Consider the following 14,762-nt stretch of genomic DNA (forward strand, 5'->3'; position numbering starts at 1 on the left):
GTCATAGGAGAAAGGAGAGGAGGGGATGCACAGGCAGGTTGGTGATGGGCAGATGAGGAGAAGGGTGAGCAGTTATCCAGAATTAACCGATCTTGAGCAACATGCACAAAAGCTTCTCATCCCAAAACGTCAGCTGTTTACCCCTCCATTGATGCTGCCTGACCTGCTGAATCCCTCCAGCATTTGTGTGTGTTGCCTAGGAAATCATCCATAATCTTGACAACGAGTGAAATAGGATTAACTCCTGCTCCTGTTTCTTTTGTTCCTAGTACAAATTGTCTATAAATTTTGCTGGAATTCTATCAAAATTGAACCATACACAGCAAACAGGCCTAGGTCTCATCTCATGCCAAAACATTAAGGATCAACGCTGGGAGAGGTATTATATAGATGTTTATGGGGGGTTACAGATTAAAATTTAAGAGAATATACTTTATTATTTGGTAATTTACTTGTGGCAATATTACTTCGTGTTGAGTGTGAGCAGACTGGGTAACAGCTTCTTCCCCAGGCTGTGAACCTGATGAATACCCTACCACCACTGAGGTCTTGTCACTGGGACACTGAGCTGTTTACCTGTGTTGTGCACTTCACATCCATTTTGAATTGTATTTTATTAACTTAATTGTGGTAATGTTTTGGTTTATTGCTGTGTGTGATACATTTTCTGTGGGTGCACTGCGGTCTGGAGGAACATTGTTTCCTTTGGTTACACACACACACATACACACACACACATACACACACACACACACAGAGCTGGATGACAATAAACTTGAACTTGAAGTTCTAAAAGCTGCTTCAGCAGAGGAGTCAACAAAATTTTATGTTTGAAGTAAACATTGAATTTAAACTAAGACTTACCAACTGATATTGAAGACTTCATGGCCATTGTTTTCTGCAAGTAAAGTTTTTCAAAAGTTAATTCATTAGATTAAAAAATAATTTCATGCCTTCATGTCCACTCCCTGTAGCAACCAAATCTCCACTACAAACAAAACGCCCGGCAGCATTAAATTAAATTAAAGGCATCTGCTAGTCTTGCGAGACCATGGATCTGCGCCTGGAAAGTCTTCACTCTCCAGGGCGCAGGCCTGGGCAAGGTTGTATGGAAGACTGGCAGTTGCCCGTGCTGCAAGCCTCCCCTCTCCATGACACCAATGTTGTCCAAGGGAAGGGCACTCGGCCTGATACAGCTTGTCACCGGTGCATTGCACAGCAATGTGTGGTTAAGTGCCTTGCTCAAGGACACAACACGCTGCCTCGGCTGGGGCTCGAACTCACGACCTTCAGGTCGCTAGTCCAATGCCTTAAGCACTTGGCCACGTGCCCGGCAGCATAAGAATTTGTTATCTATAGCAATACTATAGAAGGTCGCTTATGTGAGAATGCTACCTTGGATTACAATTCGGCATTCAACAACATAATTCCTTCCAGGCTTGGCAAGGAGCTCAGAGACCTCTGCCTTGACCCCACCTTGGGCAGTTGGATCCTAGACTTCCTATCGGATCGCCGACAGGTGGTCACCTCTGACCCTCAACACAGGTGTCCCCAGGGTTGTGTCCTGAGTCCCCTCCTCTGCTCCCTTTACACCCACGACCGTCCTGCCACACACAGCTCCAATCTGCTGATCAAATTCACAGATGACACGACACTGATCGGCCTTATTTCTAGTGGTAATGAGACAGCCTACAAAGGAGAGGTTAACACCCTGACACAGTGGTGCCAAGATAACAACCTCTCCCTGAATGTCCAAAAGACAAAAGAGCTGATTGTGGATTACGGGAGGAATGGAGACAGGCTCACCTTGATGTATATCAAGGGGTCTGCAGCTGAGAGAGTGAGTAGTTTCAAGTTCCTCAGTATACACATCACTGAAGATCTCACCTGGACTGTACACACCTGCTTTGTGGTAAAGAAAGGCACAACAGCGTCTCCAGTGAAAGTTGGAATGACTCAGTCATCCTCAGTGATCATAGTGTGCGCGCAAAAGTGTGTGTGCATGGAAGAGTTTGTGTACACATGCGTGAAAACGTGTATGTGCATGTATATGTGCACGTTTTGATGTGTGTGTGTGTGTACGAAATTGTGTCTGCGTATTTGTGTAAAAGTGTGTACACAAGTGAAATTGTCTATATATGCATGTGAAAGTATTGTGTACATGCCTGTGAAAGCATGCATATGCACACACGTAAATGTGTATACGTGTACACATAAATGCGTGCGAAGGTGCACATGGACACGCATGTGAAAGTGAGCATGCACGCACATAGGTGCGTGTGTGCGCGCACGTGTAGATGTGCATGTGTAGACAAGACCATAAGATTATAGAAGCAGAATCAGGCCATTTGGCCCATCAAGTCTGCTCTGCAACTTCATCATGGCTGATCTAATTTTCCTCTCAGCCCCAGTCTCCTGCCTTCTCCCCGTAACCCTTCATGGCCTGACTAATCAAGAATCTATCAGTCTCCTGCCTTAAATATACATGAAGATTCAGCCTCCACAGCTGCCTGAGGCAACGAATTCCACAGATTCACCACTCTCTGGCTAAATAAATTCCTCCTCATCTCTGTTCTAAAAGGACGCCCCCTCTATTCTGAGGCTGTGTCCTCTGGTCTTATACTCTCCCACCATAGGAAACATCCTCTCTACATCCACTCTATCAAGGCCTTTCACTATTTGATAGGTTTCGATGAGGCCACCCCTCATTCTTCTGAATTCCAGTGAATACAGGCCCAGAGCCATCAAACACCGCTCATATGACAAGCCGTTCAATCCTGGAACCTCCTTTGAACCCTCTCCAGTTTCAGCACATCCTTTCTTACACACGGGGCCTAAAACTGCACATAAGGCCTCTCCAGTGCTTTATAAAGTCTCAACATTACATTCTTGCTTTTATATTCTAGTCCTTGTGAAATTAATGCTAACATTGCATTTGCTTTCCTCACCACAGACTCAACCTGCAAATTAACCTTTAGGGAATCCTACACAAGGACTCCCAAAGCCATCAATTCCAACATCCAAATTATTGCATACAACGCAAAAAGAATCGGTCCCAAAACAGATCCCTGCAGAACACCACTAGTCACCAGCAACCAACCAGAAAAGGCTCCCTTAACACAGATACACTCTCTCACACACATCCTTTCAATCGCGCACGCGCACACCAATACACACTTTCGCGCACCCATGCATATACGCACTTTCACGCACCTGTGCATACAAAAATACACAAAATTTTGTGCACCGGCATACACACACGCACTTTCATGCACCCGCGCACTTTTAAACGCCAGCTCAAAACCTACTTATTTAACCTTGCTTCTAACTAACAACTTGGTCTTTTATTTTCATGTTTTTATTTTATTTCTGTGTTTATACTTTATCCCATTGTAAAGCACTTTCAACTACACTGCCTGTATGAAAAGTTCTCCATAAATATTATTATTATTTGCATCCATGTGCTCAGTCAAGGAAAGGCAATGGGAGGGTGGCACATTTAGGACCATAAGGAGTCATCCACCAAATTATTGTAGAAATGTCACCATGTTCTGAATTACCAATCCTTCCCAGTGCCAAGTCTTCCAGTGACCAAGCTAAGTCAGCATCATCCAAATTCAGATCTATTTATCAGATGTACATTGAAACATACAGTGAAAAACATTGTTTGCGAGCATCATCACACATTTCAGAGCCTATGATGTTCCACAGAACAACACAAGCAGCAACTGCAATAACAACAAAACAAAACAAAACCCAACAACAACAACATTTCCCAACAACAGGCCTCCAACTGAAGTCCTTGCTCCGGATTTGCAGGCTGTAAATTGTAAAGAAAAAAAAGTACGAGGAGCAGGGACCCCCGAGCCCGTACTGTCATTCAACAAGACCTTCCACAATACCATTTTCCTGCATTAATCCCATATCCCTTGATTTTCCCAACATCCAAACATCTATCAATCATAATTTGGAATGAAATCATTGACCGAGCCTCCACTACCCTCACAGATGGAAGACTCCAAAGAATCACCACCTCTGCACAAAGAAATGTAATAGAGCAATAGAACACTATAGCACAAAAACAGATCCTTGAACTCATCTAATACATGCCAAACCATTAATCTGCCTACTCCCATCGACCTGCTACCAAATATGTACTTATCCAAATTTCTCTTAAATGTTGAAATTTCCATCACTTGTGCTGGCAGCTTGTTCCACAATCTGTCCACCCTCTGAGTGAAGAAGCTCCCCCTCATGTTCCCCTTAAACATTTCACCTTTCACCCTTAACCCATGACCTCTAGTTCTGGCCTCATCTAACCTCAGTGGAAAAATCCTGCACTTACACCATCTGTACTCCTCAGAATTCTGTATATCTCTATCAAATCTCCCCTCATTCTCCTACACTCCAGGGAATAAAGTTCTAACTTATACAAACTTTCCTTATGTAATAGAGCCACAGAGTCAAGAACACTACAGCACAGAAACAGGCCCTTAGGTCCATTAGTCCATGCCAAACTATTCCTGTGCCTAGTCCCATCGACCTGCGCCTGGAACATGGCCCTCTATACCTATGTCCTCAGATCCCCTAACAGTGAAGACCATTTGCTTTCCTAACAGCCTGCTACTTGCACGTTGGCTTTTAGTGGCGTGTGCAGTAGCACACCCAGTTATTCTTGAACATCAACTAAATGGCACCATTTGAGAGAAATCTGGATGGATACCAGGCTAAGAGGGGCTTGGAGGGCTATGGTAAGTGTGAGTCAATAGGTCTTGGCAGAACAACAGCTCAGCACAGACTAGATGGACCAAAAGGCCTGTCTCTGGTGCCTTAGTGTTCTATGACCCAATCTCTCACATTTAAAACTGGTCACCATTTGTTTTTTTATTCAAGTCAAATGGATAACCTCACATGATCACCCCTCACTCAGCCTTTCAAAATCTCACTATTCACATTCCCACTTAAATCTTTATACTTTATTGTCGCCAAACAATTGATACTAGAGCGTACAATCATCACAGCGATATTTGATTCTGCACTTCGCACTCCCTGGAGTACAAATCGATAGTAAATATTAAAAATTTAAATTATAAATCATAAATAGAAAATAGAAAAGGGAAAGTAAGGTAGTGCAAAAAAACCGAGAGGCAGGTCCGGATATTTGGAGGGTACGGACCAGATCCAGGTCAGGATCCATTCAGCAGTCTTAACACAGTTGGAAAGAAGCTGTTCCCATACGAGTCTTCAAGCTCCTCAGCCTTCTCCCAGAGGGAAGAAGGACGAAAAGTGTGTTAGCTGGGTGGGTCGTGTCCTTGATTAAACGCACACTTCATCCACTCAGACCAGCCTTTGATACCAATTGCAAATAATTCTGGCCCAACACCGATCTCTGAGGTATCAAATAAGACAAAGGCCAAAGAAAAAATATATATTTTATTCATTTATTTATTTTTCACCCCCTTGGAAGTTTTCATGTTTTATTGTTTTACAACATTGAATCACAGTGGATTTAATTTGGCTTTTTTGACACTGATCAACCAAAAAAAAAGTCTTTCCTGTCAGATCACTAAAAAGTGATCTAAATTAATTACAAACATAAAACACAAAATAATTGATTGCTTAAGTATTCACACACCCCCTTTAATATGACTAACCAAATCATCACTGGTGAAGCCATTTGGTTTTAGAAGTCATATAATTAGTTAAATGGAAATCCTTTGTGTGCAGTCACAGTGTTTCAGTTGATTGTAGCAAAATACACCTGTATCTGGAAGAACCAACTGCAGATGAGTCAGTATCCTGGCATAAACTACACCATGAAGACAAAAGAACACTCCAAGCAATTCTGCGAAAAGGTTATTAAAAAGCACAAGTCGGGAGACAGATACAAGAAAATTTCCAAGTCACCGAATATCCCTTGAAGCACAGTTAAGTCAATCATCAAGAAATGGAAAGATTATGGCACAGCCATAAATCTGCCTAGAGCAGGCTGTCCTCAAAAACTGAGTGACTGTGCAAGAAGGGGACTAGCGAGGGAGACCACCAAGAGACCCACGACAACTCTGGAGGAGTTACAAGCTTCAGTGGCTGAGATAGGAGAGATTGCACATACAACTGTTGCCCGGGTGCTTTATGGGAGAGTGACAAAGAGACAGCCACTGCTGGGGAAAAAAACTTCACATGAAATCTCGGTTAGTTTGCCAGAAGGCATGTGGGAGACTCTGAAGTCAGCTGGAAGAAGGTTCCATGATCTGATGAAACCTAAATTGAGTTTTTTGGCCATCAGACTAAACACTGCACATCATCAAAAACACACCATGAAACATGGTGGTCCATGCATCATGCTGTGGGGATGCTTCACTGCAGCAGGGCCTGGAAGACTTGTGAGGTAGAGGGTAAAATGAATGCAGCAAAATACAGGGAAATCCTGGAGGAAAACCTGATGCACTCTGCAAAAGAACTGCGACTCGGGAGATTTGTTTTCCAGCAACAGAATGACCCCAAGCATAAAGCCAAAGCTACACAGGAATGGCTTAAAAACAACAAAGTTAATGTCCTGGAATGACCAAGTCAGAGTCCAGACCTCAATCCAATTAAGAATTTGTGGCTGGACTTAAAAAGGGCTGTTCACTCATGATCTCCATGCAATCTAACAGAGCTTGAGCAGTTTTGTAAAGAATGGGGAAAAATTACATAGTCCGGAAAAATTACAGAGACCTATCCACACATACTCAAGGCTGCCAAAGATGCATCTACTAAATACTGACTTGAAGGGAGTGAATATTTATGCAATTACCTTGTTTTATATTTGTAATTAATTTAGATCTTTGTAGAGATCTGTTTTCACTTTAACACAAAAGTCTTTTCCTGTTCAGTGTCAAAAAAAGCCAAATTACATTCACTGTGATTCAATGTTACGAGACAATAAAACATGAAAACTTCCAAGAGGAGTGAATACTTTTTTATAGCACTATATATAAACACACATTATATATGAGAGAAAAAAAAACGAATGCACATGCTAAGTAGCCTAAGACTTTTGCACAGTACTGAATTGTCAATGTGGAGCAGACAGCATGTTTGTAACTCTGGAAGAAACTTTCCCAACAGCCTTTGGTGAAAGTGGAGCACCCCATGAGGGAAATGGTGGCAAAGCTGGGTGGCAAACATACCCAGCCCTGAAACACCAGGTCATTTAATTGATCATTACGGAACGTCTCTCTGGTGCTTACCACTCCCTCCCCTCTCCCCAACCACCATTCCCCTCTCCTTGGCCCCTTCCCATTCTCAGTCCACAACAGAACCAGGTATATCATCACTCATGAAATGTTTTTTTCCCCAGCAGCAGTATAGTACAATACATTAAATTACTACAGTACTGTGCAAATGTCATAGGCACCCTAGCCATGTGCCTAAGACTTCTGCACAGCACTGTTTGTTACCACATACTACCTTGAGGTTCATTTTCTTGCAAACACTTACAGAAAAAGAAATACAATAGAATTTATATTAAAAAAAACTATACATAAACAAAGACTAACAACCAACCGAGGAACCAATTATTCTTCTACTTTGTTTTCTGTGAAACAACCTTCAATGCACAGGAGTAGATTCCGCCAGTCTCCAATCCTGTTCACCTTGTTAATGTCATTAAAAACCTTCTGAAAATCCAAATACACATTAACTGGAACCTCCTTATTAACACTGAAAAATATACCGCAATAACTCCAATACGTTAGTTAAACACCATATCTTTCTCACAAATGCACAATTATGTTTTCAAGTGTCTTGTGTTGTGATACAGTCAAAGGAGCAATACGAACACACACACACAGTGACGATTTAATCATATGATTCAAGTTCCCAAGCAAATCGCAGAAAATTTAAAAAAAGATACGCTAAGATTTGGGTTGAAGAAAAAGGGAATCTCCTGCCACACTACAATCAGAACTCCCCTTATTCCTTAAACTACTGATATTACCTTGAGCAGCTGGATGACTCAAAGAAACGACTTTGACGGTCGAGGGATAAAGGGTGAGGACAATGTACAAAAACCCCAGTTTACAGCGAGTGAAACCTCCACGTTGTAGGTTAGTCTGCAATCACAGAGAATTTGAGACGACAACGGTGCAACGCAGTGGGGGAGGACGGACTGGCGGGCGGAAGCAAGTCGGGGAGCAGGTATGTGACTGAATAGCTTCGGCTTCCTCCCCCGCGCACGCCTTCCACCCTGTTGCCCTCTATACCCTCTCACTACAATGCGTCGCCCGAAAAACTTCACTACAATGCAACTGTAGAAAGCAGCGGGCGTTCTCTCTCACCTTCTGCCGCTGGAATACCCTGAGGACCGCTGTGTGTCTCCCTCTCTGTCGATCCGACTAAACCGAGAGCGGAAAAAACCGGAATGTACACCGCGCCGCTCCAACTGAAACTAAAGCTATCGCGAGCTTTCAGCACTTCCGCAAAAGAAATAAAAGGGAATACTGTATTGTACAATGTTTTGATGCAAAAACTGGACTATGTTACATTCTCCGGTATTTTGTAATGCGTATTACTTCCATTATAATTTGCATGCTTGTGCACTAATTATCGAAAGTGCTTTTGCAGATCTAATCCTGGTTTCACTGGCTCTCACTCCGCCTCCTTGACAGCGTGTTGCACTGCAAGCATTGTATAATAAGAATTGGTTATTGCCCATCTTTAGGAGTTTATTAGAATCAAGTTTATTTTTGTTGTTGTTTTTGTGGCAGCAGTACAGTGGGAGGCATAAAATTACTATAAATGACAAAATAAATAAATAGTACAAAAAAAGGAATACCGAAGCAGAGGACTCTCAGAAATCTGATGGCGGGGGGAGGGAAGAAACTGTTTCTAAACCGTTGAATGTGGCTTTTCAGGCTCCTTCACCTCCTCCCCAACTGCAGGAGGAATTTTAGCGATTAGTGTGGAAAATAATTTTAACACAACCCAATTTTGCTGAGTAAACCGACTTTTATGTTTCACCTGCTGACTGGACGCCTTCAAAGTAAATTTATCATCAAAGCACATATACTACCATCATAAGAAATAGGAGCAGGAGGAGGCCATCCAGCCCATCGAGCCTGCTCCACAATTCAATAAGATCATGGCTGATCTGGCCATGGATTGATCTTCACCAACCTGCCTTTTCCCCATAATCTTTTATTCCCCTACTATACAAAAATCTATCCAACCTTGTCTTAAATATATTTACTGAGGTAGCCTCCACTGCTTCATTGGGCAGAGAATTCCACAGATTCACCACTCTTTGGGGAAAGCAGTTCCTCCTTATCTCCATCCTAAAAACCTGCAAACCAACCTTTTATGATTCATGCACAAGCACTCCCAAGTCCCTCTGCACAGCAGCATGCTAATTTTTTTACCATTTAAACAATAATATGCTCTCTCATTTTTCCATTCAAAGTGGATCAGCTTGCATTTACCAACATTGTACTCCATCTGCCAGACCTTGCCCACTCACTTATCCTATCTATATCTCTCTACAGACTCTCTGTATCTTCTGCACAATTTGTTTTTCCACTCAATTTAGTATCATCAGCAAACATAGATACACTACCCTCGGTCCCCTCTTCCAGATCATTAATGTACAGTATATCGTGGAAAGTTGCAGGCCCAGCACTGACTCCTGCGGCATACCGCTCACCACTGATTGCCAAACACCTATGAATCCCAACTCTCTGCTTTCTGTTGGTTAACCAATCCTCTCTCCATGCCAATACATCACCCCCAACTCTATGCATCCTTATCTTATAGATAAGTCTTTTATGTGGCACCTTATCAAACGCCTTCTGGAAATACAAGTAAATAATGCCCATCTGTTCCCCTCTGTCCACTGCGCTCGTTATATCCCCAAAGAACTCCAGTAAGTTTGTCAGACAGGACCTGCCTTTGCCGAATCCACGCTGCATCTGCCTGATGAATCCATTTCTTTCCAGATGCCTCGCTATTTCTTCTTTAATGACAGCTTCAAGCATTTTCCCAACTAACTGGTTTATAATTTTCACCGCCTTCCAATCTGCCGGGACCTATCCAGAGTCCACAGAGTTTTCATAAATTATAACCAAAGCCTCAACTATAACTTCTGCCATTTCTTTCAGTACCCAAGGTTACATTCCATCAGGACCAGGGGATTTGTCTATCCTCAGTCTTACAAGTTTGCTCAGCACTACCTCTTCAGTGATAGTTATTGTATCGAGGTCCTCACCTCCCATTGCATCCATAACATCTCCTCTTTGGCATGTTAAACATGTCCTGCACCATGAAGACCGACATTATTAGGGTGAGAGAGAGCCTGTGGTATGTCAAATACCAAGTGAACGATTAGTCTTCGGGGTACAGCAAGCCTGTGTCTTTGCTGTTGCTTTGCTGCACGCTCGAGTGTTCAGTGGCGGGTGCCGATGCTTCTTTTTGCTGGTGAGGGGAGGGGGGGATTGTTTTTTGCTGCCACTTACACGCAAGAGGGAGGGGAGCTTGGGGGGTACTTTGGGGTTCTAACATTTAACTGTCGTCCATTCTTTGGGGCACTTCTCTGTTTTCGTGGATGGTTGCGAAGAAAAAGCATTTCAGGATGTATATTGTATATATTTCTCTGACATTAAATGTACCTTTGAAACCTTTGAAAATAGCCATTCAATGCCTCTGCCATTTCCTTGTTACCCAAAATCAATACCACCCTGAGACTCACTTTCTTGCAGATATTCATTGTAGAACACAAAATAAGATAACTGTGCAAAAGTCTTAGGCACCCTAGGTTTTTCAGATATATGTTGTTTTAGATTTTTTTTGTGTCTTCTGCATTAGTGTGTCAATAGAAAAGAGCAAATTTTAGATTTACAAATATTCACTTTCCAAAAAATTAAATGTTAGAGAAATGTTTATATTTTGTTAAAGAAAGTAAGATATTAAGTAATAGACTATTTATGGGATAAAAAACTTGATGACTTTGCAGGTATATAACCCAGTACATGATTAAACAGAGATAACAAGCAGGAGGCAAATGGTCAATGATATAATGAGTTGAATGAACTAAACAGAAATGGGTGGAGAAGGAATCAAACTGCACAAAGGACAACCAAACAAAAAAGGTGAGGGTGTGACCAAGGGTCTTGACCCAAAACGTTGACTGTACCTATTCCTAGAGATGCTGCCTGGCCTGCTGCATTCACCAGCAACTTTGATGTGTGTTGCTTGAATTTCCAACATCTACCATGTATGCATTTACCATGTATGTCCTATTTTGATTAGTCCTACCAAAATGTAGCACTTCACATTTATCATGTTACATACTTCATGGATATCTTGTGATTGTCTTATGAGGATAATGTAATGGTCTTGCGGAGGTCACATGATGTAATTATCCCGCCGATGTGAGGTCACGTGATGACCTGTTCTCAGCAGGTATATAAGTGTAGACCCCTGGTGACGCAGTTAGTTTTCAGTTAGATCGTTAGTCAAATACTCCACTATGCTGCTTATTAATCTCATGACGCAGTATAGTTTTAAAACGGAGTTTTACTTTCTATTGTAAGGTACAGAAGTGTTGGGCCAGTAGTTTCACCAACAGCTGCCAGATTTGTTGATGTACCTTTTCAGTAATATTGGAGAGTGAAGACGGGAACCTGAAGGAGTTGTTCGATGGTTTTGGAGGGAATCGACCATTATTGAATTCGTTCAAGTAAGGTTGATCTGCATGAGATAACCTGTGCTAAAAGCAGCAGATAAGGTTGTACAGTATCTAGTCTACGGAGGAAAAAGGTCAGTGCCTTTAAACAGTTTTATTTCTGTCATCGTGAGTCCTGCGGACAAGACAGGTTCCAGTTGGGATAGGCAGTAACGTCGAGTCTTCGAAGAATTCTTTACTTCAGGAAGGTCTCTCCCAATTGACTGTATAAACCTCTTGGACTTTCAAATTTACCATTCTAAGAACTGTGTTTGAATTTACCACTTTAAGACTGTTTTCGCATTTACTGCTTTAAGAACGAGTACTGAGTGGCGGTTTGTTAAATGGCCGCATAGCAGTTTACTTCCGGTTAAGGTTTTCGTTTGTTTCTTTTCACTAATTTTGAGCAGAGTTTAATAAACGTTTATTTGTTTATAAAACCTGACTCATTTCTATATTCATTGTTGCCAGTCACATGACAATCAGCATTACACTCCATCTGCCATCTTTCGGCCCACTCTTCTAACTGGCCTAAATCTCTTTGCAAGCTTTGAAAACCTACTTCATTATCCACAAACAACAGGAATTCTGCAGATGCTGGAAATTCAAGCAACACACATAAAAGTTGCTGGTGAACGCAGCAGGCCAGGCAGCATCTCTAGGAAGAGGTACAGTCGACGTTTCAGGCCGAGACCCTTCGTCAGGACTAACTGAAGGAAGAGTTAGTAAGAGATTTGAAAGTGGGAGGGGGAGGGGGAGGGGGAAGGGGGAGATCCGAAATGATAGGAGAAGACAGGAGGGGGAGGGATGGAGCCAAGAGCTGGACAGGTGATTGGCAAAAAGTATACGAGAGGATCATGGGACAGGAGGTCCGGGAAAAAAGACAAGGAGGTGGGGGGGGGACCCAGAGGATGGGCAAGGGGTATATTCAGAGGGACAGAGGGAGAAAAAGGAGAGTGAGAGAAAGAATGTGTGTATAAAAATAAGTAACAGATGGGGTACGAGGGGGAGGTGGGGCATTAGCGGAAGTTAGAGAAGTCGATGTTCATGCCATCAGGTTGGAGGCTACCCAGACGGAATATAAGGTGTTGTTCCTCCAACCTGAGTGTGGCTTCATCTTTACAGTAGAGGAGGCTGTGGATAATTATCCACAACTCCACCTATCTTAGTATCATCTGCATACTTACTAATCCAATTTACCACCCCATCATCCAGATCATTAATGTATATGACAAACAACATTGGACCCAGTACAGATCCCTGAGGCACACCACTAGTCACCGGCCTCCAATCTGACAAACAGTTATCCACCACTACTCGCTGGCGTCTCCCATCCAGCCACTGCTGAATCCATTCTACTACTTCAATATTAATACCTAACGATTGAACCTTCTGTGTGGAACCTTGTCAAAGGCCTTACTGAAGTCCATACAGATAACATCCACCGCTTTACCCTCGTCAACTTTCCTAGTAACCTCATCAAAAAATTCAATAAGATTTGTCAAACATGACCTTCCACGCACAAATCCATGTTGACTGTTCCTAATCAGACCCTGTCTTTCCAGATACTTATATATACCATCTCTAAGAATACTTTCCATCAATTTACCCACCACTGACGTCAAACTCACAGGCCGATAATTGCTTGGTTTACTCTTAGAACCCTTTTTAAACAATAGAACAACATGAGCAATATGCCAATCTTCCGGCACCATCCCCATTTCTAATGACATTTGAAATATTTCTGTCAGAGCCCCTGCTATTTCCATACTAACTTCCCTCAAGGTCCAAGGGAATATCCTGTCAGGACCCAGAGACTTATCAATTTTTATATTCCTTAAAAGTGCCAGTACTTGCTCTTCTTTAATCATCATAGTTTCCGTAACTTCCTTATCTGTTTCTCTTACCTTACACAATTCAATATCCTTCTCCTTAGTGAATACCGAAGAAAAGAAATTGTTTAAAATCTCCCCCATCTCTTTTGGCTCCACACATAGCCGTTCACTCTGATTCTCTAAGGGACCAATTTTATCCCTCACTATCCTTTTGCTATTAATATAACTGTAGAAACCCTTTGGATTTATTTTCACCTTACTTGCCAAAGCAACCTCGTATCTTCTTTTAGCTTTTCTAATTTCTTTCTTTTTCTTTATATAATTTTTATTGAATTTTCAAAAAGAATACATGAAAAGATAAAATCTACCCACCCCCCCTCCCCTTAACCCTCCCCCCCCCCATGTATATAGTCCTACCTAAAAGAAAAAAAGAGAAAAAAAAAAGAAGAGCCGCCTGGATATTGGAAGGTTTCCACATGCTCCATGGGATTCAAAATAAATTTGGTATAATTATTCGTTATTTTCCCCAAGTAACCAAATTCTTTGTCGGAGCACTTAAATATGACATCCTATCTTTTGTAAATAAGGGCGCCAAATATTCAAGTATGTTAGATAATTATCTCTTAAATTATAAGTAATTTTTTCAAGTGGAATAGAACTAGCCATTTCATTATTCCAACGATCCATACTTAAATACGAATCAGATTTCCAAGTAACTGCTATAGTCTTCTTAGCTACTGCCAATGCAATTTTTATAAATTCTTTCTGATATTTATTCAATTTAAGTTTCGGTTTTATCCCTTCAATATCACCTAGTAGAAATAATACAGGGTTATGTGGAAGTTGAATTCCAGTAATTTGTTCCAATAAGACTCTTAAATTTATCCAAAAGGGTTGAATTTTAAAACAAGACCAAGTAGAAAGTAAAAAAGTACCAATTTCTTGATTACACCGAAAACATTTATCAGATAGATTTGAATTTAATCTATTTATTTTTTGTGGTGTAATATATAATTGGTGTAAAAAATTATATTGTACTAAGTTGAACATTTATTGTATTTGTCATACTGTCCAGACAAAGTCTTGACCAATTTATTTCATCAATATTAATATTCAGATCTGTTTCCCATTTTTGCTTTGACTTATGGGTTCCTTGTTTAATTGTCTGTTCTTGAATCAAATTATACATACAAGAAATAAATTTTTTTAATTTTCCCTTTTTGAATTAA

The 14,762-nt window shown here is 41.4% G+C and overlaps 1 protein-coding gene across 1 annotated transcript in view; it reads right to left on the bottom strand.

The window, feature by feature from the left end:
- The window catches only part of LOC134340888 (uncharacterized), a 167,734-nt gene that overhangs the window by 136,014 nt on the left and 16,958 nt on the right, over window positions 1-14,762 (bottom strand). The window contains exon 2 of the mRNA XM_063038461.1: window positions 865-898. Within this exon, the coding sequence (XP_062894531.1) occupies window positions 865-892 (28 nt within the window). The 5' untranslated portion in view covers window positions 893-898. The remainder of the gene's footprint in view (window positions 1-864; window positions 899-14,762) is intronic.

Source organism: Mobula hypostoma, chromosome X2 (assembly GCF_963921235.1).
Source record: "Mobula hypostoma chromosome X2, sMobHyp1.1, whole genome shotgun sequence".
NCBI classification, from domain to species: Eukaryota; Metazoa; Chordata; class Chondrichthyes; order Myliobatiformes; family Myliobatidae; genus Mobula; species Mobula hypostoma.